Source organism: Acomys russatus, chromosome 21 (assembly GCF_903995435.1).
Source record: "Acomys russatus chromosome 21, mAcoRus1.1, whole genome shotgun sequence".
In the NCBI taxonomy this organism is placed as follows: domain Eukaryota; kingdom Metazoa; phylum Chordata; class Mammalia; order Rodentia; family Muridae; genus Acomys; species Acomys russatus.
In genome coordinates this window covers 51,255,553-51,279,016 of record NC_067157.1, presented here as the reverse complement: position 1 = coordinate 51,279,016, position 23,464 = coordinate 51,255,553, and the positions used below count along the sequence as shown (strand labels likewise).

The 23,464-nt window shown below is 49.2% G+C and overlaps 1 protein-coding gene across 5 annotated transcripts in view; it reads right to left on the bottom strand.

The window, feature by feature from the left end:
- Positions 1-19,862, bottom strand: part of Synj2 (synaptojanin 2) — a 98,950-nt gene extending 79,088 nt beyond the window's left edge. For 4 of the 5 annotated variants that reach the window (XM_051164053.1, XM_051164054.1, XM_051164055.1 and 1 more), the window contains exon 1: positions 19,670-19,862. In XM_051164053.1, coding sequence (XP_051020010.1) covers positions 19,670-19,796 — 127 coding nt within the window. In that variant the 5' untranslated portion in view covers positions 19,797-19,862. Of the gene's footprint in view, positions 1-2,880; positions 3,016-19,669 lie in introns of those variants that run through there. The other variant, XM_051164056.1, reaches the window with a different exon arrangement.
- Positions 19,863-23,464: the final 3,602 nt, after the last annotated feature.

Genomic DNA, 23,464 nt, shown 5'->3' with positions numbered 1-23,464 from the left:
GGGCTCAGGGTCCTGACTGAAGAGCCAACTTAACTCTGGGATTGTGAGCAGCACATGGGACCCACCCAAATGGCACAGTGGCATCTCAATAAACGCCCAGCCTCAGAAACAGTCTAGACATGAAGGAGTTAATCAGCCCCCACTCCCCACTCCGCTTGGCCAAATGTGTAGGGCCAGGAAGCTGAGCCAGAGGAGGAAGTGTATGGCTAGTCTCTGCTCTGGTGAAGAAAAGACAAGGTAAGCAGGTGGATCTCTGTGAGTTCACCTCTGTGAGGCCAGCCTGGTCTACAAAGCAAGTCCAGGGTAGCCAGGGCTACACAGAGAAACCCTGTCTTATAAAAACAGAAAAAGCAAGCAAGAAAAGACAAGGTTGAGGCCCTGAGGTGAGGGACTGCAAAGGACAAAGGCTCAAAGGGTCTCCAACTCAGCAGTGGCTTGGGGAACAAAGGGGCAGGTGACAACCAAGAGGGAAGTGGGAAGAGAACAGTATCTAACACAGGTGACAGAGGCCCCCAAGAAGTGGCTGTGGTCCAAGTAAAAAGATAGGGCAGAGAAGGACCAAATAGACCAAAATAGAAAAAGAACAAGATATCTACCAAATTAACAGGAGACCAAAACAGGAAAAATACACCTTATAAGCTAAGAGTTCTGTTTGCAGTGAAGACAGTTAAGAATAAGTTCCTGTTTGTCCTGTGTTTGTTTGACTCATCTGCACTGGATCTGATTGATCACCTGTGGGCGGGAAATACGCCAAGATAATATGCTTGTCTCTGATTGGCTATAGGCAGGAGGTATACAGACAAGAAGAACGTCAGGATGTATGCTTGCTCCTGATTGGACTTGATGGGGAATATGGTGGCCTTATAAGCCTAGACAAAATGTCACCATTTCCTGTGAACCCGGAATGATCCTGGCCAGGGCCCATAACTCCGACCAATATTTAATGCTCATGATTTTCAGGAATAGCAATTCTTACTAAAGAACTACGTCTGAAGAAGGGTCACCAACATGGAGAATGAGCGCACCAATGGGATAGGACTCCTGCCTGAGAAAGAGAGAGAGGGAACAGAGGACCACGGCAGGAAAGGGGCTAAGGCTGGATATATGCAGGCCTAGAGTTAACCACTGTTTCTAAAAGAATTTATCTGTGTGTTGACTTTGGGTTCTGTTTCCCTAGCAACTTGAGAGATGTTGTCTATGTTTTCCAACATGGCTTATGATAATAATGGATCTCCATAGTTAAAGACTTAAGGGGACGTATAGCTGACCCACGAGTAAAGGATGGGGCCCACTTGCTGACCTGAAGAGACCCTAGGAGTTCCATGCCTCCTGGTACAGAGCTTGTATAATTCCAAGGATCAAAGATTCATCCCCAAGCACAGTAAATGTGCCTTGGGAGTCTGGTTGCCAGGATACGGCTCTGAGGCAAGAGCATCCTGGGGTAGGGGCTGGCCTGGATGGGGTTAGTATCCCTTCAGCTGTAGCTTGTATTCTGAGGAAGAACCAGGCCAGGCCAGTCACGTTCCTAGTTAGCAGACAGCCAAGCCAGGCCTAGTGTTAGTCAAACCGCAGTCACTTTCTGTAATATTTTCCACAATTACATCCCATAATGATTGCCAGCAAGGCCCTGCCCACAGATGAGACAAAGAAGCGGTCAACTGAATGCTGTAGTCGGCCCAAGACCAAAAGGCCACTCAGACCACATTCCTGGGCATTGTGTGACACACTTTCTTGGGTTTCAGGGTCTTAAGAGGACACATGGACCCCACTCAAAGTCAAAGCCTCGGTCATGTGTGGACCCCGAGTTCAATGATGACTGTTCCTTCCCAAGTTATCAGGCATTGAGGCGTCTCTCTCTTACAATGGTCTCCCTGGGGCACAGAGAGGCTGCGGAAAGGTTGCTAAGCACAGTGCAAATCAAAACATCTGTTTGAAACAGAAGCTGACGCCAAGACTAAGCCAACTGGCCAGACAGTCAGCTGCTGAGACACATTCCTGCCCTTCCCCACTGCCTCTCCCTCACCAAAGGTCCAGGCCACAAAGAGCTTTGGGGAGAGAGACATCAAAAGGCATCAGCTAAGCAAGCAACCGCTCAACCTCCCACCAGCTGTGCAGACAACGTCACAGGCCAGAGAAACCAGGAAGAAAGCGGAGTCTCCTACGACCATAGCCGGAGCATGCTGTGGTCAGGGGACCCCTCCCCTCATACACTCTCTTCATCACGCTCTCCTACTCTCCCTACCTTCAACTTCAGCGCAGTCCTTCTAAAAATACATTAGCTTGGATGAAGTGAGGAAGTCAAGGGGGTTTAACCACATCTGTACACGACAGTGGAGCACAGGGTTACCCAGAGAATCTGAAAAGGCAATGTGGACCTTAAAAACAACAACAAAAACAAAACAAAACAAAACAAACACCTGACACAGGACTGGACAGGCATCTGTCTAGGAGAAAAGGACAGAGCGGTAGCATCCAACAGGGACAAGAAGGAAACAGGCAAACACCCCTTTCTCTATGTTTACATGGTCACTACAGACACGGGAGATCTTCTGGAGCAACGTTCTATGCCTGGATCACCCAGTCCACCCACTCAGCGTTAGTCTGTCTCCCCCAGGGAACCCTCCTGGAGCAGGCCTTCAATCAGCTTTTTCCACACCAAAGAGCCTTCATGCGGATCTCAACCAGCTGCCAATCCACTGGGTGCCCAGTGACCTTGCTCAGCTCCCATCCCCTCTTCCAGTTTGTCCATCATTTCCTCCTGAACAGACCAGCCAAACTAGTTCCTGGGTTCTTCCCCCACCTCTTCTTCCTCCCTTAGGTAAGTCCTCCCCTGATGTTCCCTCCCACCTCATGCCCGCACAGAACACTCCCCCCACTCACGTCCTGAGAAGCCATGGGCTCTGATCCACACAGGCCTCCTTGTGCTGAGCTGGGTAGCGAGGCGTATGGAACCGGAGGCAGGGAGAGTCCCAACTCCTAACCACACTTCAGTTCATAAGCTCTGTGCTGCTGTGTGCCAGCTTTGGTGCTAGGCACTGCCAGAGTGAGACGGTGACGAAGGATAATGAAGTGTTTGGAGGCCAAGGAAGGAAAATGCTTGAGGGGCTGATGTGACCGCCTGGGAGATAAATGGGGTGGAAGATTCCACAGCATGGACGTCCCTGGGGCCCTGATGAAAGACTTCAGAGGAGTGAGGAGGGCAGTCAGTACCCTGGCTGGGTCTGCTTCAAGAGAGGAGAGGAGCCAGCACAGCATATGCAGATAAGACAATCTTAGACACACTCACACAGGGCATGACTCCCTCGCAGTGGGACCTGGGAAAGGAGCTGGGGGTTGGGGTCAGAATGAGCTTCCCAGAAGCCTTTGGTGTATAGGTGGAAATTGACTTGGTTAGGAAAGAAAGGTGAGTCTATGGAAGCAAAAGTTTAAGAGATGGGGGAGGGGTGGTCACTGGACTCACAGGGCAAAGCTGGGAAGCTCAATTACTTTCTTTTCTTTGTGAAGCAGGAAGCCTATTGATTAGGTGAGAGAGGTGTTGAGGGGTCCAGAAGCCTGACATATACAGTCAAACACCCCACACAGCTGAAGGAATAGTTTGAAGGGTTGGCCAACTGTATGGTGGTTTGCTGATGATAGGAGGTAGCTCCATAAGGCTGAGGGACAAGCCAAACAACCCCCCACCCCAAGTCTGTCTGTCTTTTGTAAGTCTAGCCCCGAATCCAGAAAACAGGGTACAATTCCTTTCTTGGTTTTCTCTGATTATAAAGCTAGTGGAAAGTAGGAAACAAGAAGATAAACACGTTATTTCTGCATGGGTCATGCTTTGAAGACCACCTACAAGCCACACCCAGCTGAACAAGCCTGTCTATTTACAAAGGCTCTGACAGCAGCGAATCTCAGAACAAGAAAAATCCTTGGATGACTTTAGTTGCCACCACCCCTTCTAGTTTCAAACTGCTTCCTCTAACTAACTTACTTGCCACCAAGGGCTCCGAGACTAGAGTTAGCGTTTTCCTTGAACAGACTGATCTCCAGGCTGTCGGCACCTGTCTGGAGATCACTTAATTATGTCAAAGCAGACTTCGTAATCTACAGCCCCCATGGACACTGGCATACCCTGACATGTACCGTGTTTTATAAACAAGAGATGAGCAGAATATATATATATTAAAAATTGGGCTAAGGATGCATTACTCCAGGGCCTTGGAACAAGGGAGCATTTGACAAGCAGGGTTCAGTGCCCACTGCCAACAGAATCCTTGCTTCTGGCATCCCATATCTGGGGAGAGTGGACCATTCTGCAATTTGCCTCTGATGCCTGTCACAGATTCCAACTTGAAGGCATGCTTTGTCCTTCCCAATCCTGGCCTTTTCAGATGGAAAAGCCCACCCCGGCTCTGCGCACAGCAGACCCGACATTGCCTCCTGCCATTTCCAGTCCTGCCCTAGGATACAGCTCATGCCCCAAAGCACCTGTGTCCTGCCCTGATAGTCCCAGACTTAGGCTCGCAGCTCAAGGTTGTGACTAGAAGTTTAAAAAGGCAAGTCCTGTCTGGGCTTGTCTAGACACCTTCGGGACCCACCCAGGGAGCCTGTCCAAGCGGGAACCTCATGTCCTGGGGAGGGGAGGGAAACAGGTGTGAAGGCACAGCTGCAGGCCCGGGTGGGTACAGTGACTGGCAAAGTATGCTAGCAGTCACCCTCCATGGGACTCACAGGAGAGCCCAAGATCAATGAGGCCAGAGAAGGGGACTCAGCTTTCACCCGGGCAATGCTGGTCACACTCAGATGGCCATGCCAGGCAGAGCTAGCTGTGCCAGCACCATTGTTATGGCCACTTGCACATCTCCTTTTGAGAACAGTTATTATTTCCCTGCCAGTTGCCTGCTGCCCATGTGCCCTTTGTGATCTATAGGCATTCTTGTATGCCACGAGGCCCGTTCTTTGGCCCTCGCTGAGCTGCTAAAAGCTCCGTATTCTTTCTGGGTATTGCTTAGCTTCTAATACAGCGGGAGGTTTTTGTGTAGTCAAATCTATCAGCATGACCCAGGGTGAGGAACAGACGTGCTATATCCTCCTATCAGCTATGTGGGGAAACCCACAGAGATGCACACTCAGTGTTTGTCGATTTTTCTATCTGTATAGCATATTTCAACAAAGTATTTCTCAGATCTGTCTGACTCCCTGTTGTGGCTCCTGAATTTTATACTTTACTTTAAGAGTCTTTCCATGCCGCACAATTGGAAAAGCATCTCATTCCTATATTTTCTTCTAATGCTTTGAAAGCTGGGGTTCTTTAAATACTTAATAAGCTCTTAACTGTCTCTGTAGTTTACTATAACGTCTGATTTAACACACGGCTATATATAACTCAGGGTCTTTATGGCTAGGCTTGGCCAAAGGCTCAGCAAAGACTTTCCCTCCTTCAATCTAGGCACTGGACATCTGTCTAACCCTGAACTCTGGTGCTATGGTTTGGATACAGGTTGTTCCTTAAAGACTCATGAGCTGGAAAGCTTGGCTCCAGTGAGGCAGTGCGAGAGTGCTGGGAACTTTAAGAGGCGGGGCCTGGTAGGAAGTGACCACTTATGACTTCATGAAGGGATTAACGCTGCTCAGAGGGTGCAGCCTGAGTCCTCTGGAATGACAGTGAAGTGAGCTGGTATGAAAGAAAACGTCTGATTTCTCTCTCAGGGTTTTTCTTTCCTCTCTTGACATATGATTTTGGTCTCTGTGTGTCTGTCTGTCTCCTCTTTTTCCCTCCTCCCCAACACAATTCCTGCCATGTGACATGCTATTTTCTACAAGATCCTCACCATAGACTTGGGCCTCCAGAATTTCAAGCTAAATAAATACTTTTTTTTTTTTTTTAAAGTGCTACCCTCAGGTATTTTGTTATAGTAACAGAAAAATGAACCAAGACCCTTTGCAACCTCATAAAAGTAGGAGTGTCACCTGTTGCAATTCAACATTGCTTCTGGTAAAAATGACCTTGATTGGCAAATAGCCTCTAGATAAGAAAAATTAGTAAGTGAATTACACCGCCTGGATGTCACACTTGGAACTCCCTTAGATGCACTGATTTTTACAGTGGGTCATGTCCCTTTCAGGAACCCTGGAGTTGAAGCACATAGCATTTCTATAAGGGAACCTCACTCCTATGGAGTGTGGGCTTTAGGATTGGGGAGGAGACAGTTAACCAGACCACTGGGTGTGGGAGCAGTTGCCTGCATGAACTCCCCTGAGTGAGAAGCGGAGGCCCTGCCCTGCAGGCACACCCAGGTTTCTGGCGTATTCGTCCCTGAATCTGTATGTCACAGTCGTCAACAGTGTCCCCATTTACCAAATACCCATTCTTCCCCCCCCAGGGGTGTGTGTGTGTGTGTGTGTGTGTGTGTGTGTGTGTGTGTGTGGTGTATGTGGTGTGTGTGTGTGTGTGTGTGTGTGTGTGTGTGTGTGTATACACAAGCATATAGGTATGCAAGGGAGTATACACAAAAGTATGGAAGCCAGAGTCCAACACTGGATATCTTTTCCAATTGCTTTCCAACTTTTGGAGGGAGGATCTCTAAATGAAGCTTACGCTAACTACGCTGCTAGGCTCTGGCCATGGAGTACCTGAGAGCCTCCTGTTTCTGCTTCCCAGAGCTAGGACCACAGGCGAATGGTGGACCTGCATTTCTTTACATGTGTGCTGGGCTTCTGAACTCAGGTCACTTTACTGAACTCAATCAAGCCTTCTCCCCAGACCAAATAGGCACCTTTTAAATAAACCAGAGCAATCTACCCATACCAGTCTGTTTAAGGCCTTGGAGCAGTTTGAATGAGAGCTGTGCCCCTGGGCTCAGGAGTTTGAACATGTGGGCCCCAGCTATTTGGGGGATGTTAAGGGAGGCCTTAAGAGGTGGACCCTTGCCGGGTACGGTGGCCTGTAATTCCAGCACTCAGGAGGTGGAGGCAGAGGCAGGCGGATCTCTGTGAGTTTGAGGCCAGGACAGCCAGGATTGGTACACAGAGGAGGCCTGTCTTGAAAAATAACAACAGCAAAAAGAGGTGGAGGACATACACCACACTGTATGGAGTTTGAGGGTTTATAGTCTCACCCCACTTCCTATCTGCTTCCTGCTTCCTGCTTGTGAGTGGAAGTGTGAGTGGATCTACCAACTTCCTGCTCCAGACACCTGCTGCCACACCTCCCCTGTCATTGCAGACTCTCCCTCTGCAATAAACCCAAGAAGGAATCTGTAAATGGCCTCGGTCATACAAAGTAACTAACACAGGCCTCAGTCATCTGCCCTGTGCTGACGGCCTGTAGCATTGTTGGACCTTGTAAATGCATTTTGTTTGACAGACTGTACAGTTATCAATCATTTTCAAATTTCATTGCCTAGTTTTCTCCTTCACCACCCAACAGTGCCTAAGGAACCTCTCCCATGCCAAGACAATATTGAGTAAGATACATGATGCCCCAGACCTGTTTCCTCAGGCTGCAGCAGCAACGTACTCAGGGTAGGGTCTGTAAACAATAGCCATTTTTCTCCCCACCCTCTGGAGGCTGACAGTTCAAAGAAGGTGTAGAAAGGGTCATGAAGCACAGGGGTATGCTGGCTTCCGACGTCATTCTAACCTTTGCTTCTTCCTGCATATGGCTGCCTCCCTTTTGTGTATCTATCTCCGCACAGTATTGACTCATGTGGGAGTTGAAGGGGATTCTCTCCCTTCTTCCAGACACAAGTCATAGCAGATGACCAGCCCAAAATACTCCAACGTGACATCTTAAGTGTTTTTGTTTGATTGTTTTGTTTTGCTTTTCAAGACAGGGTTTCTCTCTGTGTAGCCTTGGCTGTCCTGGACTCACTTTGTAGGCCAGGCTGGCCTCGAACTCACAGTGATCTGCCTGCCTCTGCCTCCCGAGTGCTGGGATTAAAGGCATGTACAACTAAGCTGGCTTAAGTTACAACTTCATCACCTCCACAAAAGACCCAACTTCTAAATAGTACGCAGGAATAGGCACCAGAGTCTGGGACACAGTTCCAACTAGAATATCCATAAAACTGCACTGTGGCCACGCAAAGCAGAAGACACATAAGCAAATATATGAAGAGGTCACTTTCCCTGATCGGTGCTACAAAGAAAGGAAAGTGGGTACAGGAACAGACACTGGTATATGGAACCCCAGCCACCCCAGCTAAGCGTGGTGAGCAAGGCCCCAATGAAGTTACAACGCTGAGTCCTGAACAAGGCAGAGGCAGCAAGGTCAGCACTGGAGAAGGGCACTGCACGCAGGTAGAACTGCCCCAGGAAGGGGCAATAAGGAAGCAAAGGTGGAAAGGGTGGAGGATGCGCAGTCTTGCTGGCTCCTGGGGCCACTGTGTGGGGACAAGGGGAAATGAACAGTCGGGGGGATGACTTGAGAGCTGCAGCCGGTAGGACGGTAGGACGGGTAGGAAGCTGCCACAGTTCAGGAGAGAACAAGGATGCTTGGTGGCTGGACTCTCAAGTGACAGTAGCAAGGGAAGGCGCTGTACAAACTGTAGTGTGTTTTCATGTTAGAGTCGTGGACCTCTGGGTAGAGACAAGGCTGAGAGAAAGAGGAATCGCAACGTCTATCGTCTATCGGCTTTTTGTAACAGGGGATTGCATGGTATGGGAAGACCGGGGGAGGGGCAAGTTTGTGGGAGAGGAGTCCCGACCCTACAGCAAACTCCTGTTTGAACTCAGTTGAATTTTGTTCAAGATATCATCCTAAGAACATGGCGTGCTTCCCGTGGGTCACAGCTTCCGTTCAAGCTGTTTCTCAGAAACTGCAGGGAGAGGAATGCTCTTCCTCCTAGATCCTCTGGCTGACAAGTGAGGCATACAGGAGTTTTGAGTTTTATCTGTTGACACTACAAAGTGGCTAATTTATGAGCTCGCTTGGTCTAAGGAACCATCATTCAGCTAGCTTATCTCAGAGCTCTGAGGGCTATCAACCATCCTGCTTTCCTTTCAAGCTGCTGTGATAAAATACTCCAAGATAAAAGCAACTTTAAGAGTTTATTCTGCTTACAATTCCAAGTTAGAGTCCATCACTCCAGGGAACTCAAGGCAGGAACTTAAAGCAGCTATTCCTATCAAGGCCCCAGCCAAGAGCACATCCTCTGATAAGGCCACGCCCATCCCCCAACGAGGCCACACCCCCCAACTTTTCCAACTGTTCCACCGCCAGGGGACTGACCATTCAAACACATGAGCCTGTGGGAGCCTTTCTTTTTCAAACCACCATAGCGACTATGCTCACCACTATACTGCCAATGCTGTACATTAAAAAAATAAATAAATAAAAAATAAAAGAAGTCATTTTGTTTTTAATGCTATGCCACAATGAAAGTGTAGCTTTAATAATAATCAGTGGAGCTGGGCAGTGGTGGTACACGCCTTTAATCTCAGTACTTGGGAGGCAGAGGCAGATGGATCTCTGTAAATTCAAAGCCAGCCTGGTCTACAGAGTGAGTTCCAGGGCAGTCAGGGACTGTCTTGGAAAAAAACACCAGCCTTTTAAGGAGACTCTGACAGAGGCTCTTGATATAGCTTAGGGCAGTGTTTGCCAAGCATGCTTGAGGTCCTAAGCTCAATGTCTAGCACCAGGAAAAAAAATCCTGCTTTAGGTTAGAGCTCCAGGCCAACCTATGTAATGAACAGCAGACCAGGCTGCGCACACATTCCTAAAAAATAAAATTGGGCCAGGTGTCGTGGCTCATGCCTTTAATCCCAGCACTGGGGAGGCAGAGGCAGGTGGATTGCTGTGAGTTTGAGGCCAGCCTAGTCTACAAAGGGAGTCCAGGACAGCCAGGGCTACACAGAGAAACCCTGTCTCAGAAAACAAACAAACAAACAAAAGGTAAAAAGAATATACTGGAGCATCCACAAATTTAACAGTTCACGACACAGCCATGCATACTCCTAGTGGCTGGAACTAGATCTCCTTTGGTAAAACTTGGCCCCCAGCACTGCAGGACCCAGGCTTAGTACTGGACCTCCCAAACTCGTGAGGTAGAGGCAGGAAGATCAGAAATTCAGGATCATTTTCAGGAGTTCAAGGCTCAGCCTCCCACATCCTGTCTTTGCACGTGTGTGCCACCACCCAGGGCTGCTGTGGCTTTAAGGGTTTTGTTAGTTGTTGGATCAAGAGCAGGTTGCCCGGTACTTTCATGAATTCAGGAGTAACACAGAAAGAAACTGAAAATCACGCCAGCGTTGTAGGTTTAGCTCAGCTACCAAAGCCCAACAAGATGGTTCCTTGCCAGGTGACGTCTCTCAGGATTCAAATTCCGGGGAGCTTAAATGTTAAGATGAGTGAAGTACTGAGGGTGCTTGTGCGCTTAGTGAGTAAGACTTTTCAAAAAGGTGGGGCTAGAGAGATGGCTCAGCAGGTAAGAGTGGGCAGTGTGGCCCCATCTCCACAGGATCTGACACCTTCTTTTGACCTCAGTGGGCACCCGCACACAAGTGACCTCAGTGGGCACCCGCACACAAGTGGCATAGAGTCACACACACACACACACACACACACACACACACACACACACACACACAGAGAGAGAGAGAGAGAGAGAGAGAGAGAGAGAGAGAGAGAGAGAGAGAGAGAGAGAGAATCTTAACACAAATGAAAATCTCAGCACAAGAGACACAAGGTCCACTGTAATCACTTGCTTCCAGATTTCAGTTCTGAACTGTAGAAGGATTAACTAACTTCCCTGAGGGGAAGAACGGTGTGCAGAGGCAAAGCTCTAGTTCAGGTCTGCTCTCCTCAGCTAGGGACCAGAAAAGGCCTCACTACCTAAAGTGTGATCCGTGGACCAGCAGCACCCGAGTGTTGGTGAGAAATACAGATTAACAGCCTCCTCTACCCCACCTGGACACTGAGGCAGACTGTGTTTTCAGATCCCCAGGAGGTGTGAGTGGAGAGCTGGGGTCTTGTGACACTGCTGTACCAGCCTTGCTGGCTTATGCCTAGTAGAGAAGGGGTTACCTAGTCCCTGTGGTCGCAACAGCCATCCCTCTCCCTAACAAATATGCACTAAGTGCTGGGGTGCCGGAAGCCAGGCAGGCAGGCTCTCGTTCTGAAAGACCCATGGCTCAGATATTTGCTTCTAGCTAGGCATATGCTTCCCCTCAGGAAGAGAAGCAATCTGAGACCATGCGGTTGACCAGAAGGCTGCAGCCAAGATAGTAAAGCAGTTGTCGCATGGCATGGCTGCCTCTCAAAGGTCAGTTTTACCAACTGGAGCAGCCGCCTCCTTCTCTGCTATTGACTACTGGTGGGCAGGGCAGACAATAAGAGAGGGGTCTGCTGAGGGGGTAGGACATTGGTCATAGTTTAATTTCTCTGGGTAAAGATGACTTCCACCCAGAATCACCAACACAGCCACATGTGCGCTGCCCTCATAGGCAACCCTGATGGTAGGAAGGAAGGATAGATGCCAGGCTCTGTCCATCCGATCCTCATCTTACTCTTGACAGGAAAATGGGCTAGCCATGTCTCCTGGGCCTGAGACATACTACAAATGGTATGTCTCCTCCACTGGCAAAGCCCATGGCAGCCCTGAACCAGCGAGGACATGTGTGGCTCTGAGCCTCTCTAAGACCTGCCAGGACATATGCCCTGTTCTCAGCACACATGTAGCTTTGCCTGAAGCAGACATGGTCTGAGGACAAAACGGGAGCTTGCATACTGGGCATGGGATCCAGCAGATCAGGGGAGATGACCATCATCCTCTGGGGGTTTGCATAGCAGAATGTGCACAGAGGCAGGGAGAAAAATGTCAGCTCCCTAGCACAGCAGACCTCCCTAGGGAATCCATTTTATTTAAAAAAGAAAAAAAGGAAAAAGAAGAAGAAAAGAAGAAGAAGAAGAAGAAGAAGAAGAAGAAGAAGAAGAAGAAGAAGAAGAAGAAGAAACTTCTTCTTCTTAGAGCTCCATGTTTGTACTTTAGGACATGTTCCTGTACCTTGGGTCATCCAGGCCACCAGTACAAGTTGCCACCCATCCTCTGAGGCTAATGTGCTCCCAGCAAAGCCTGCTCTGAAACACTTGTTAAACCAGAAAATTTCGGGGACAAGTAGCACCCTGCCAGCCTCATATGTCATAAGTACAGACAAGTGTGACCTGCCGGGTACAGCTAAACCTTCCCACACAAACCTTGGCGACGATGCCAGCGCCTGCCCAGCACCGCCTTTGTACACAGCACCGCTCTGAACACCTGCCTAGAGGGGCATCCCGCTCCCAGAACAGGCTAAGCAGGAAGAGGAGACATCAGGCAGCAGATCTGCTCCCACAGTGCCCACCTCACTTAGGAGCCTCTGACTCAAATCCAGAGCTTGGGATGGCCCAGCCCTATATCTCATCTCTAACAGTCCTCACATTCCAAGGAGTGCCGTTGGGGAGCCTGAGGTGACAGCATTTCTTTTGCATAGATGGCTTAGTCATTGCTCTATTGCCATGACGAAACACCATAGCCAAGGCAGCATTTAAAAGAAGGCATTTAGTTGGGAGCTTGCTACTATTTCACAGGGTGAGTTCATGGAACAGGAGCCAAAGGCTTACATCTTGATAAGCAGGCCGAGAAAGTGAGTATGGGCTTTTGAAATCTCCAAGCCCATCCCTGGTGACACACCTCCTAGTCCTTCCCAGACAGTTCCCCCAACTGGGGACTAAGCATTCAAACATAGGAGATGAGATGAGACGATGGGGACCATTTTCATTCAAACCACCACAGTGAGGAAACTGCTTTTCACTCAGTACCTAGATACTGCATCAGGCTGTCCATGTTAAGATACCCATAGCACCCAGTGTGGTGGTGCACTCCTTTAATCCCAGCACTCCGGAGGCAGAGGCAGGCAGATCACTGTGAGGTCAAGGCCAGCCTGTCTACAAAGCTAGTCTAGGACAGCCAAGGTTACACAGAGAAACCTTGTCTCAAAAAACAAAGCAGAACAACAACAACAAGACACCCATTGGAAAGAACACCAGGGCTTGGCTCCATTCTGTCCATGAGGGATGCAGACTCACTTGCAAGCGTATAGGACAGACAAGGGGAGTGTTTCTTCAAATTCATATCTGCTTATTTTTATAGCAAGAATGGTGGTTTACTAGACATGTCCACCAGGGTGGATCTTATACAAATCAGAGCCCCACCACTAACTAGAAGTGAAACCTCAGACACGTCCCCCCTTCCCCCGCCCGAGACAGGGTTTCACCATGTAACAGAGTCCTGGCTGTCCTGGACTGGCTTTGTAGACTAGGCTAGCCTCAAACTCACAGCGATTCTCCCATCTCTGCCTTTTGAGTGCTGGGATTAAAGGTGTGCGCCACCACGCCTGGTTTCAGACAAGTTCTTAGCCCTCTCTGTGCCTCAGTTTCTCCAAGTATAAAACAGAGCTCACTAGTATGTGCCTCATTCTGAGTATTAAATACATTGATATATGTAAGCCACTGAGAACGGAACACAGCTATTATCAAGTTTATCCAAAGTTTATTTTACTGGTTAAAAAAAAAAAAACCTTAAGCTAACTTACAACAAACCTCTTTGAAGCAAAGCAGGCTCGTGATCTGTGAATATTTCCTGACATAAATGCTATATAGGCCGAGGTTCTGGGTCGCGGCCCTGAATGCTTTTGAAGCTTTTCATTCACCTGTCTAAATTTTCCTAAAGAGAGAATGAATCACAGTGAGGGGATGTCCTTCCAGTAGGGCCTTAAAAAGTGGGAAGTGCCCTTAGCTGCGCTGTTTAGGATGAGGATGGAGCCAGCCTGCCTGCAGACAGCCTTGTATCCGGCAGACAGGCAGGTGAGAAGTTCTGAAACTTTTACATTTTCAGACACCTCCCTGGCCTGATTTGATTTTGTGTCTTAGTGGGCTGCCCACTGTACCACACAGCCCACTCAGAAATGTTTAGGGACTCCAACCTAGTTCCCAAGTCTGGCTCGGATCAGTTTATCTGGGCCTTGAAAGACAATTCAAGTAGGGGGGAAAATGGGCCCTGTCCTTATTTGGCAGAAACTGAGCAGCCAAAAAAAAAAAAAAAAAAAAAAAAAAAAAAAAAAAAAAAAAAACCCACAGAGGGGAAATTAAGCACCCTATGTATTCTCCAGAAGTAGGTTGTGGCCCACAGACTGGCACAGGTGCCCAAAGAAGTCCAGCCTGGCAATCTGTAGAGCCTAGGGCCAGAGGACCTCTGCACCTCCTATGCTGAGCTATTTTTATGTTTTAATCAAGCTATCAAACATAAACAAAACATACTTCTTCTTTGAGAAGCGTATCCCCATGACTAACCAGAGGGCCAAGTCTAAAGTGTGGCCAACAGGAAGAGCTGCCTCAGCCTGGGCCCTTATCTTCTGCTGCCTCCTCCATTGGCCTTCTGCCCCTGCCAGGGGTCTCAAGTACCTACAGCACATGCCAGCTCCCCCAGGACCTGTTCCACCTGTCCCCACGCCAGCCCTAAAGGCCTGTGGTAGGCACTTCCATTGGCTAATCAGTCAGAGGGCCTGGGGTGGGGTGGGGGTTGTGTGAGGGGGGTGGAGGGTGGGGAGGGTGGGGATGGGGGGCTGGGGAAGTCCATCTCTGCAGTAGAAGGCAGGCCAGGTAATTTGCACAGCAAGCTGTAGGGTGCTGGGGAACAGAAGCACCCAGAAAGACAAGCACAGAGGATAGTGGGTACAGCCCCTTGGCCATCTCTAATAAAGAGGTTTCCTCCTGACCCCACCAGTGAGCCCTAAGGAGAATAGCGGGTCCCCAGTTAAGGACTGCTAACACCCAAATGGCTGGAATCTGCTCATACCATTTCTACTGTGGAAATCTGTTGAGTATAAGCTTAGGTAGCCTGTAGGTGACTATAGTTAGTAAGAGCGAACTGAACATTTCAAAATGGCTGAAAGGGTAAATTTAAATTTCCCACCAAAAAAAAAAAAAAAAAAAAAAGGACAACTATATTTGAAATGAGTATGTTAAGTGGCTTAATGTAGTCATTCTACATTGTATAATAATTGTATGTATCACTGTCCCCATAAAGATATCTAATTTTTTAATTTATGGCAAAATAGAACAAATTGACTGGAAATAAGAGAAAGAGTCAATGGAAGAAGAGTAAAGCCTTACTTGGCACAGAACAAGTTAAATTTCGGAAGGTTCTTTTTATTCACAGGGGTGGGTGGAAAATATTAATTTATCAACATATTGATAACTACTGATACTACATATAAGTCCATGAAGGTTGATTTTTCTCCTCTATTTCTCTGTATGTTTGAACATTTTCTTTCTTTCTTTCTTTCTTTTTTTTTTGCTTTTCTAGACAGGGTTTCTCTGTGTAGCCCTGGCTGTCCTAGACTTGCTTTGTAAACCAGGCTGGCCTCGAACTCAGTGATTCAGCTGCCTCTGCCTCCCAAGTGCTGGGATTAAAGGCGTGCACCACCACGCCCGGCTATGTTTGGACATTTTCATAATTTAAAAGTTAAAAACAAAAATTTGAGCTACAGGGTCACAGCAAGAGCCTAGTCAGAACTGAAATAATGACTTTGTGACAGAGACACGTGTCTACCTAGTTTTTATTTTTATAAAGACGGTGCAGAGAAAACCTGCTGAGCGAAGGGCCCACACACAGCAATGTGGGGCCTAGTGGCCACGGTGACCTTGGCACGGTGCTCAAGTCGCCCAAGTCAGGGCCTTCCTGTTTGCATGTCTATTCTGGAGAATCTACACGACGGCCCCTTAGTTGCTCTTTGTGATGGTGGCCTTGTAAGTTTTGGCTACAGAGCCTGAGAGATCGAACAGTTCTAAAGGAGCCTAGCTGGGCTCAATGGCCACCGTACTAATTCAAACCAAGCATGGCTGTGATGTCTATATAGACGCAGCAGCTGGCTAGTCGGGAAGCCAGCTGTTCATGTACAACCTTTCCCCGGGAAACGCCCAAAAGCCCTAGGAGCATTCACCAACTATTTATATCTCTCAACCCTCCTTCCTCATCTCCCCATACCTGCTACCCACCAGTGGGGATAAGGCTAGAGGAGGGTGGGGTTAGTCTACAAGAGACAGACCCAGAAGACAGCAGGTGCCGTGGTTCCAGCACTCGGGGACAGCACGTCTGTGTGCTACCATGATGAAGGCTCCAAACACTAACTCGGGTCACTGTAAAGATTCTAAAAGCCTTCCAAAACTGGCACATGCATCTGTGCATCTTCTGCTTCTGCCTCTGGAAGGATCCACTGTCATCCTCCACATGGAAGATTCTTAATTCTTCAGGAACGGGACTTTGGAGTTGCTCGTTCAACAAGCCTCCTGCTAGCAGGCAAGATGATCTTGCATAAAGACCATCTGCAACGTCCACTTTGGAAGAAGAAGAAGAGTAGTTTAAAACAGGCGAGGACCGGTTGCAGACTTCACCCCTCAACAACCATTCATTATTAGCATTCCTTAAATGCAGGGCCCACCCCACGCCCCCACCTTTCCAAACTGCTTGAAAACTTTACGGCAAGTGCATTTCTCAAGATGGCTCCTCCAGTAGGACAGGGGCTAGGAAGTTGCTGGCGCACAGTGCGGGCAGAGATCGATGCACTCACAGCTCTTGGCTCACTCATGGAAGCCGCCTGTCATGGCCCCTACAGGAAAGGCCATGTCCCACAAGGTGGGAATCTGCATTCCTTTAGGCTCCCAGCCTAGACTCACTGGGATCACCCAGCATAGGAAACCACGGCCCCAGAGAAACAACAGGCTGCCACACCCCTTGCCTATAAGGAAGGAGTCAGGAGTAGACTGCCACAAATGTACTGTCTTCATATTTCCTCCCCCACTGCCACCACCACTCAGGAGGTAGTGTGTCGTCCTTCTGTCCTTCCTTCCTTCCTTCCTGGTGTATTTGTTTGAGGGGGCCCGGAGAGGAGGCCCAGCAGTGAAACACAGAGGACTCAGGTTTGATTCCCAGCATCCACATGGTGATCCACAGCTATGGATAACACTGGTTCCAGGGAGCCAACTCACTCTTATGGCATCCCCAGGCACTGTATGTATGTGGTACACAGACAGGCATGTTGGAAAAATACCTATAAACTAAAAATTTAAATAAAAATTTAAAAAGATTAGCTGAGTATGGTGGCACACACCTTTCATTTCAACAGTTGGGAGGTAGGGCAGGTGGCTTTCTGTGAGTTCCAGGCCAGCCCGGGCTATGAGACACTGCCCCCCGCCTCCCAAAAAAATTATTTTTATTTTTTGTGTATGGGTGTTCGGTCTGAATATACATCTGTACACCACATATGGCAGGTGGCATCAGAGGTTAGTAAAGAGCATCAGATCCCCAGGAACTGGAGTTACAGACAGCTGTGAACTGCCTGCAGGTGCTGGTGCTCTGAAGAACAGCCATCCTCTTGAGTGCTGAGCTAGCCCTCCAGTCCTCTTCCTTGGTGAAAAAGAAAGGTAAAGAAAGTAGCGCAGCCATCTGGCCCTGAGAACAGGTGGAGATTTCACACTCAGAGTTAGTCCATCCACCCACCGTGCATTTAGGTTGTTTTAAAAGTTTGAGGTGCATGCCTTTAATCCCAGCACTTGGGAAGCAGGAGGCAGGCAGATTGCTCTGAGTTCGAGGCCAGCCTGGTCTGCTACACAGAGAAACTCTGTCTGGGAAAAACCAAAAATGAAATAAAATAAAATAAAAAATAAATAAAAAATAAAAGTGAGGCAACAGCTTTGTGGTAACAAAGGCTCTCTTGTAACCCTCTCCGGACATTATCAGCAAACGCTACAATTTCTTTTAAAAACAAATAAAAAGTTTCATCTCCTTGACCAAGAAAAGCAGACCCAAAACAAAAAAGTAATTCAGTTAGTGCTCTACTGAAAACAAATGGTTAGGTGAAGAGACAGAACACAGGGAGGGCTGAGAATGGTGCATTTCTTTTCCTTACAAACCCCCACTGTAAAAGCCACAGTACTGTGTCAGCCCTACTACGTCAACCCATCGTGGCCTAACTCGACTGCCTGATGGAAGACACCTGTTCCAAGTGGCTCAAAACCACTCCCCAGCTGGGGCTCGGACTTCCCTTAGCCTTGCTGCAGCCCAACCCAAAAGGCATTTCAGTCCCTTTGATGACACAGTAGCTTTGTATCATGAAATCGGTCTCTGGGTTCTGATAAACGTGTTGTGAAGCAGACATCTAAAATGGAATGGAAATTTCCATGGCTTTCTTTCAAGGCTGCTGAGACAAATGACCAAACCTGGACTTTCCAGGACAGAACCCGAACTGGAATAATGCAACAATTATTTCATGGCCCTGTCCACTTTGGACACAGAATACTGGAGACACTGCTTCCCTAAGCAAGTGGCTGACAACAAGCTGGCAATTTGCCTTTCCTGTATCTGTGTTTGCCCTCATGCTTTGCAGTCTGTGTATTATTGCTCCATCTGGTAGGAAACTCACAGGCTTACTTAATCTTCCCGTTGACCCGTTGATTCTCCCACCTGGAATAGCCAGACCTTGGAGTGTTCTCTACCACACCCAGCTAGATAAACCACACATTAATGGTATGGTCCAGGAAGTGGGAATCGATGTAGTCCCTTTAAGACATTTGTACACACACACACACACACACACACACACACACACACACACACACACACATGTGCATTGTAGCTGGAGTCAATGCGTACAGATGTGAAAAAAGGACTCGAGGTGCAAAGCACCTTGCAAGTGGGCACTTGTTGCATTTGTTGCCTCCTAAATGAGAAGTAATCCTTTTAGTTAGGAGTGCCAGGAAGATGGACAACTGGACTAAGCCTGCCCTCCGAGGCTCATCATTAAAAGCCTACCTATCCTATCTAACTACTGGCTTTATGCTACCTAGACCCTTTTTGCAAATGTCAATTACAAAACGAAGGATCCGGAAGCTGTCCATACCAGGAAGGCATGCCCTGTATGACATCACCAAAAAATAGCCACACACAAGACTGTTGCCTGAAGCAAGTGTTTTAGTCTCTTTAGGCCTCAGTTTGTTTATCTTTAATACGCGCTAAAACTGAAAAAAAAAATGCGTAAGATTATGTCTTTAAGGTTCTTAGCACAGTGCCAATCTCAAGACTTCTTCTGAAGTTTATTGATGAGATTCAACGGCTTGCGGTCACGTGCATAAAGATAAACTCACCAGACAGTGTATTTGCTTCCAGTTTTTACTCACGCTTACAGGAAGCAAAAGAAGGGTGGCATCGACGTTTCTCAGAGTCTGTTGGTGCCTACGTGCCATCCCTCTAGGCAAGGCAAAGCGCCTTAAGTATATTCAACAGGTGCACAAACAAGGGAGCTCTAGATGGATTCCTCAGGGAAACGTCCTCTGGGTGTCCAGAGCATGCAAAAGCTTTGTTCCATACTGAGCGCCAGGAGCGAAATCAGAGCTACTTGGCTCTCCAAGAATAGACGCCAGGGAAAAGCGCACCCGGAGACCCTGAGGCCAGCGCGACGCTTCAGGGGTGCCAGCTTTCTGGTGTCCCCCGTACTATGGACTCCCGCGAACAAGCGCCCCTGGCTGTCCCCCAACCCACCCGGGCCCGCCTCGTCGGGGAACCTAGAGCCGCTGGTCCCCTGGTCTCCACGGAGGCCCTTTCCTAATTCCCTCCCTCCCGGCGTCGCCACCCGCGTGGGGAGCACTCACCCAGCGTGGCCACCGCGCCGGCCTCGAAGAGCAGGCAGTCGCCGCGGCCCCTCGCTTCCAGCAGCACACTGCTCGGGCCGGTGGGGTCCAGCCGTGTCAGCAGCCGCAGCCCTTTGCTCAGAGCCATGGACGCCGCTAAGGGGAGCCGGGTCCGGGTCCCGCCCGAGGGTGGACGGCTTCCAGGAATTTCACTTTGCGGCTCCGGCGCCGCGGGCTCCTCCCAGCCTCCTCCTCCAGCGCCCCGGCCCCGCCCCGCCCCCGCCGTGCTGCCCGGGGCAGGTGAGGTGGCGCCGCCGCCCGGCCGCTCCGACGACGGCTGCGCGCTCCCCCCAGCGGCGAGGCAGGAGCGTGCGCCCCAACGCGGGGGACCTGGACGGCGGGGACCAGGGCCAGTGTCCTGAGCTCTCCGCGCCCTGCGGGCTGCGCTCAACCGACCCGGGTAAGCCCGGACCGTCCTCCCTGCGGTGGGTGGCCGCAGACGAAGGAGATTCCACACATTCCTCGCCGCAGAGGAGGCTGAAGCCGCGGGGAGCTTCAGGAGCCGGGACCCTGACTAGATTCCCGCAGCCTTATAAGGGCAACCGGGGGCTGCGGGCTGAGCAGGGGCGGGAAACTCCGCCGCCGCCGCCTGCTCACCTTCTCGCGCCCATCCAGGGCGGCGCTCCCTCCTACCTTCACCCCTACCCCAACACGGTCTGCGACCCCAGATGGGGCTCTTGGGCCCCATGCCTCAGTCTACCGGGGCGGCACTCACCCTGAGGCGACGATTGAGTACATACTTGTGAGTGCTGTGTGTGCCTGACACACTCTTTTAATGCTGCCTCCTACCGGGGGACTTTAGTTCACCGTCGGAGCCAAACTGTGATGTTTTGGGGCGGCGGGTGTTCTGCGTTGAGAGAGCCGGGATGTGACATAAAGGCTGAGCTGCACCTGGCCTCACCTATCAGGCTGTCAGGTGGGGAACAGTGCCTCTCCCACCTGAGGATCTCAGCTCGGGTTCTTGTTTAGCATTGACGTGTAGTTTGTATTTGCGATCTCCAGCCTTAAAGCAAGCAACCTGAGGCAAGCCCCCTTTTTCCTGTGGTCGGGTCCATCACAATTGGTCTGATAAGGAGGGGAGAGCAGCCATATGGAATTAGAGGCACCTTTGCGTGGTGCCACTCCTGGGTTCCTCTCTGCCGCCCCGTTCTGCGGTGCTAAGAACAGGAGTGGGCCATGCTCAGCTTTTGGAGGCTTACTCTTTACAGCTTCTTTCTTTAGAAAGAAGTGGAAATAGTACAGCCTCGTGTAAGCATCATGATGTTAAGTTTAGCTAACTCAAGCTCACCTTTGGTCCACTTTTCCTTTACTCTGAGAGGAAGTCAAGAGCTCACCCCAGTATGGTGTTCCCTGGTGACAGTATCCGTGTATGTACACACAGATGCATATGTGGGCATGTCACTTGCACATGCTATTTTAGAGGTTTATTTTTATGTTTTTATTTTATGCGTTGGAATGTTTGCCTGCATGTATGTATACATACCATGTGCATGCAGTGCCCAGAAAGGCCAGAAGAGGGCATGGGATTCCCCTGGAACTAGAATTACAGATGGTTGTGAGTTACCAAGTGGGTGCTGGGAGCTGAACCCAAATCGTCTCAAAAAGCTATAAGTACGCTTCACTGCGGAGCTATGTACCCTGGTTTGTTTTCTATCATTGTGGTAATAACATGAACAAAAGCAACTTGGGTAGAAAGGGTTATTTCATCTTAGAGGGAGGGCATAGTCCTTCACTGACGCCAAGTCATGGCAGGCAGGAGTTCCTGGCAGAGACCATGGAGGAATGTTGCTTGCTGGCTTGCTCACTTAACTTCCTTTTGCCAGGCAGGGGGCAGGTTTTCTCTGTCTAGCTCTGGCTGTCCTAGAAGGAGCTCTTAGAGGATCTGGCCTCAAGCTCATAGATCTTCCTGCCTCTGCCTCCTGAGTGCTGGGATGAAAGGCACAATTCACTATGCCCACCTAGGACCACTTGCCCACACATGGCACCAAAGTGGATTGGTTCCTCCCACATCAGTCAATCAAGAAAACACCTGTGGCAGCTTAAGACCTCAGGCCCAGGAATGATGGGGGTTTACCTGTCCTACTACGCTGATAGTTCCCTTGTAGGTTTCCTGGGTATCTGTCACCAGAGATACAGTTTACCCCATGGATGTGAGCAGGAGCCATATGGTGAGGCAGGGGGCTGAAATCCTTGTCCTAGCTGCCTGCAAAGCTTGTCTGGGCCTGTAGGTTGGTCTGAACAAGTGATAGAGAGCAGCTGACAGGAGTGGCTGGTTTCAAAGTGCATTTTGGCATTACTTGTTTAAAAAAAAAAAAAGGCATATATAAAAAATACTGGTAATCAGGCTGGGCGTGGTGGCACACACCTTTAATCCCAGTACTTGGGAGGCAGAGTTCTCGGCCAGGCTGGTCTACAAAGTGAGTCCAGGACATCCAAGGCTACACAGAGAAACCCTGCCTCAAAAACAAAACAACCCCCCCAAAAAAACCAACACCCCCAAAATACCGGTAATCATTCTAGACCTATCTACAAACATAAAGCATAATTTAAGACTTGAGAACTGAGTGTAGGTCCCATGGCTCTCAAGTTAGTAGAGCTCCCCTGTCCCCGCCCCCTCCCCCACCAATGCAATCTCTCTTCAGATGGCACTAGAATCAACAAGGGCTTCCAAATGCCTACATTAAAAAAAAAAAAAAAAAAAAAAAAAAAAAAAAAAAAAAAAAAAAAAAGCCCCACCCATGTGTGTATGGCAGCTTCAGGTTGCCACACAGATCAAAGTGTGATTGTAAGGCCCAAGCCTAGAGCTCTTCTGCCCACAGGGCAAATGTCTGCCTTTCTTCTCAGTCCAGTCAGTGCTGGAAGCCCACAAACCTGTTGGGCAGGAGGGTTGGTATAAAGACTGTGGCTGGCATGGGCACCTGTAGCTCTAGGGATGGGGACCTAATTCCCTTCAGAGGCTAAGACACAGCTCCTACACAGGAGTGACAGTCTGGCAGTCAGACCTTGGGTGCCGTCTGTATCACATCTGGACAAACAACCCAAAGCTCAAAGCACATGGGAGTTTCACATGCCAGGAACAGCAAAGGCCTGCCTGTGTTCAGAACGGTTCTGATTCAGGGAGAAACGCCCAGTGGCCAGGGCTAGTGTCTGGCTGATGTCCAGACCGGTGGAAACCTGGCAACAATGCAAATCTGTTCCTAACAAGGAGGGAGGGCATGGAGGGGCACAGCTGCTAGGGCCTCCCCTGCTATTTTCTGCACAGCTGGACAGAAGGACTCCACAGGTGTACCCACCCGTTCAGGGAAGAGGCAGGTGTGTCCTTCCTGTTCTCTTATTCGGGAACGGCCTGCCTGTAGCCTGGGTTGTAAAATTCACACATAAACAATTTCACAAAATCACGTATAAAATGCCCACACACAGTCACCCTGAGCAGCAGAAAAAGTTATACAAGTTTGGGCTTCGTGCCCAGACATTCTACCAATGGACGGTGCTGGAGATTCAGGGTTCTATAGGAACAAGCTTCTGTCCCAGGAAGGTGCGAACAGGCTGAGCTCTGACCTCTCTCGAGTGTGTGAGTCAGAGTAACCGGTGCTGTCTATTTTTATGTGTATTTGCAAGTGTTGAAATAGAGATCAAATACAGAACATGTAAATGTCAAAATATGCATTGGAAATAATGTTTTCTAAAACATTTTGCCAAAAAGCTAATCTTGAAAAAGTAAAACTTCAATTTACTATTTGGTGACTCTCAATTGAA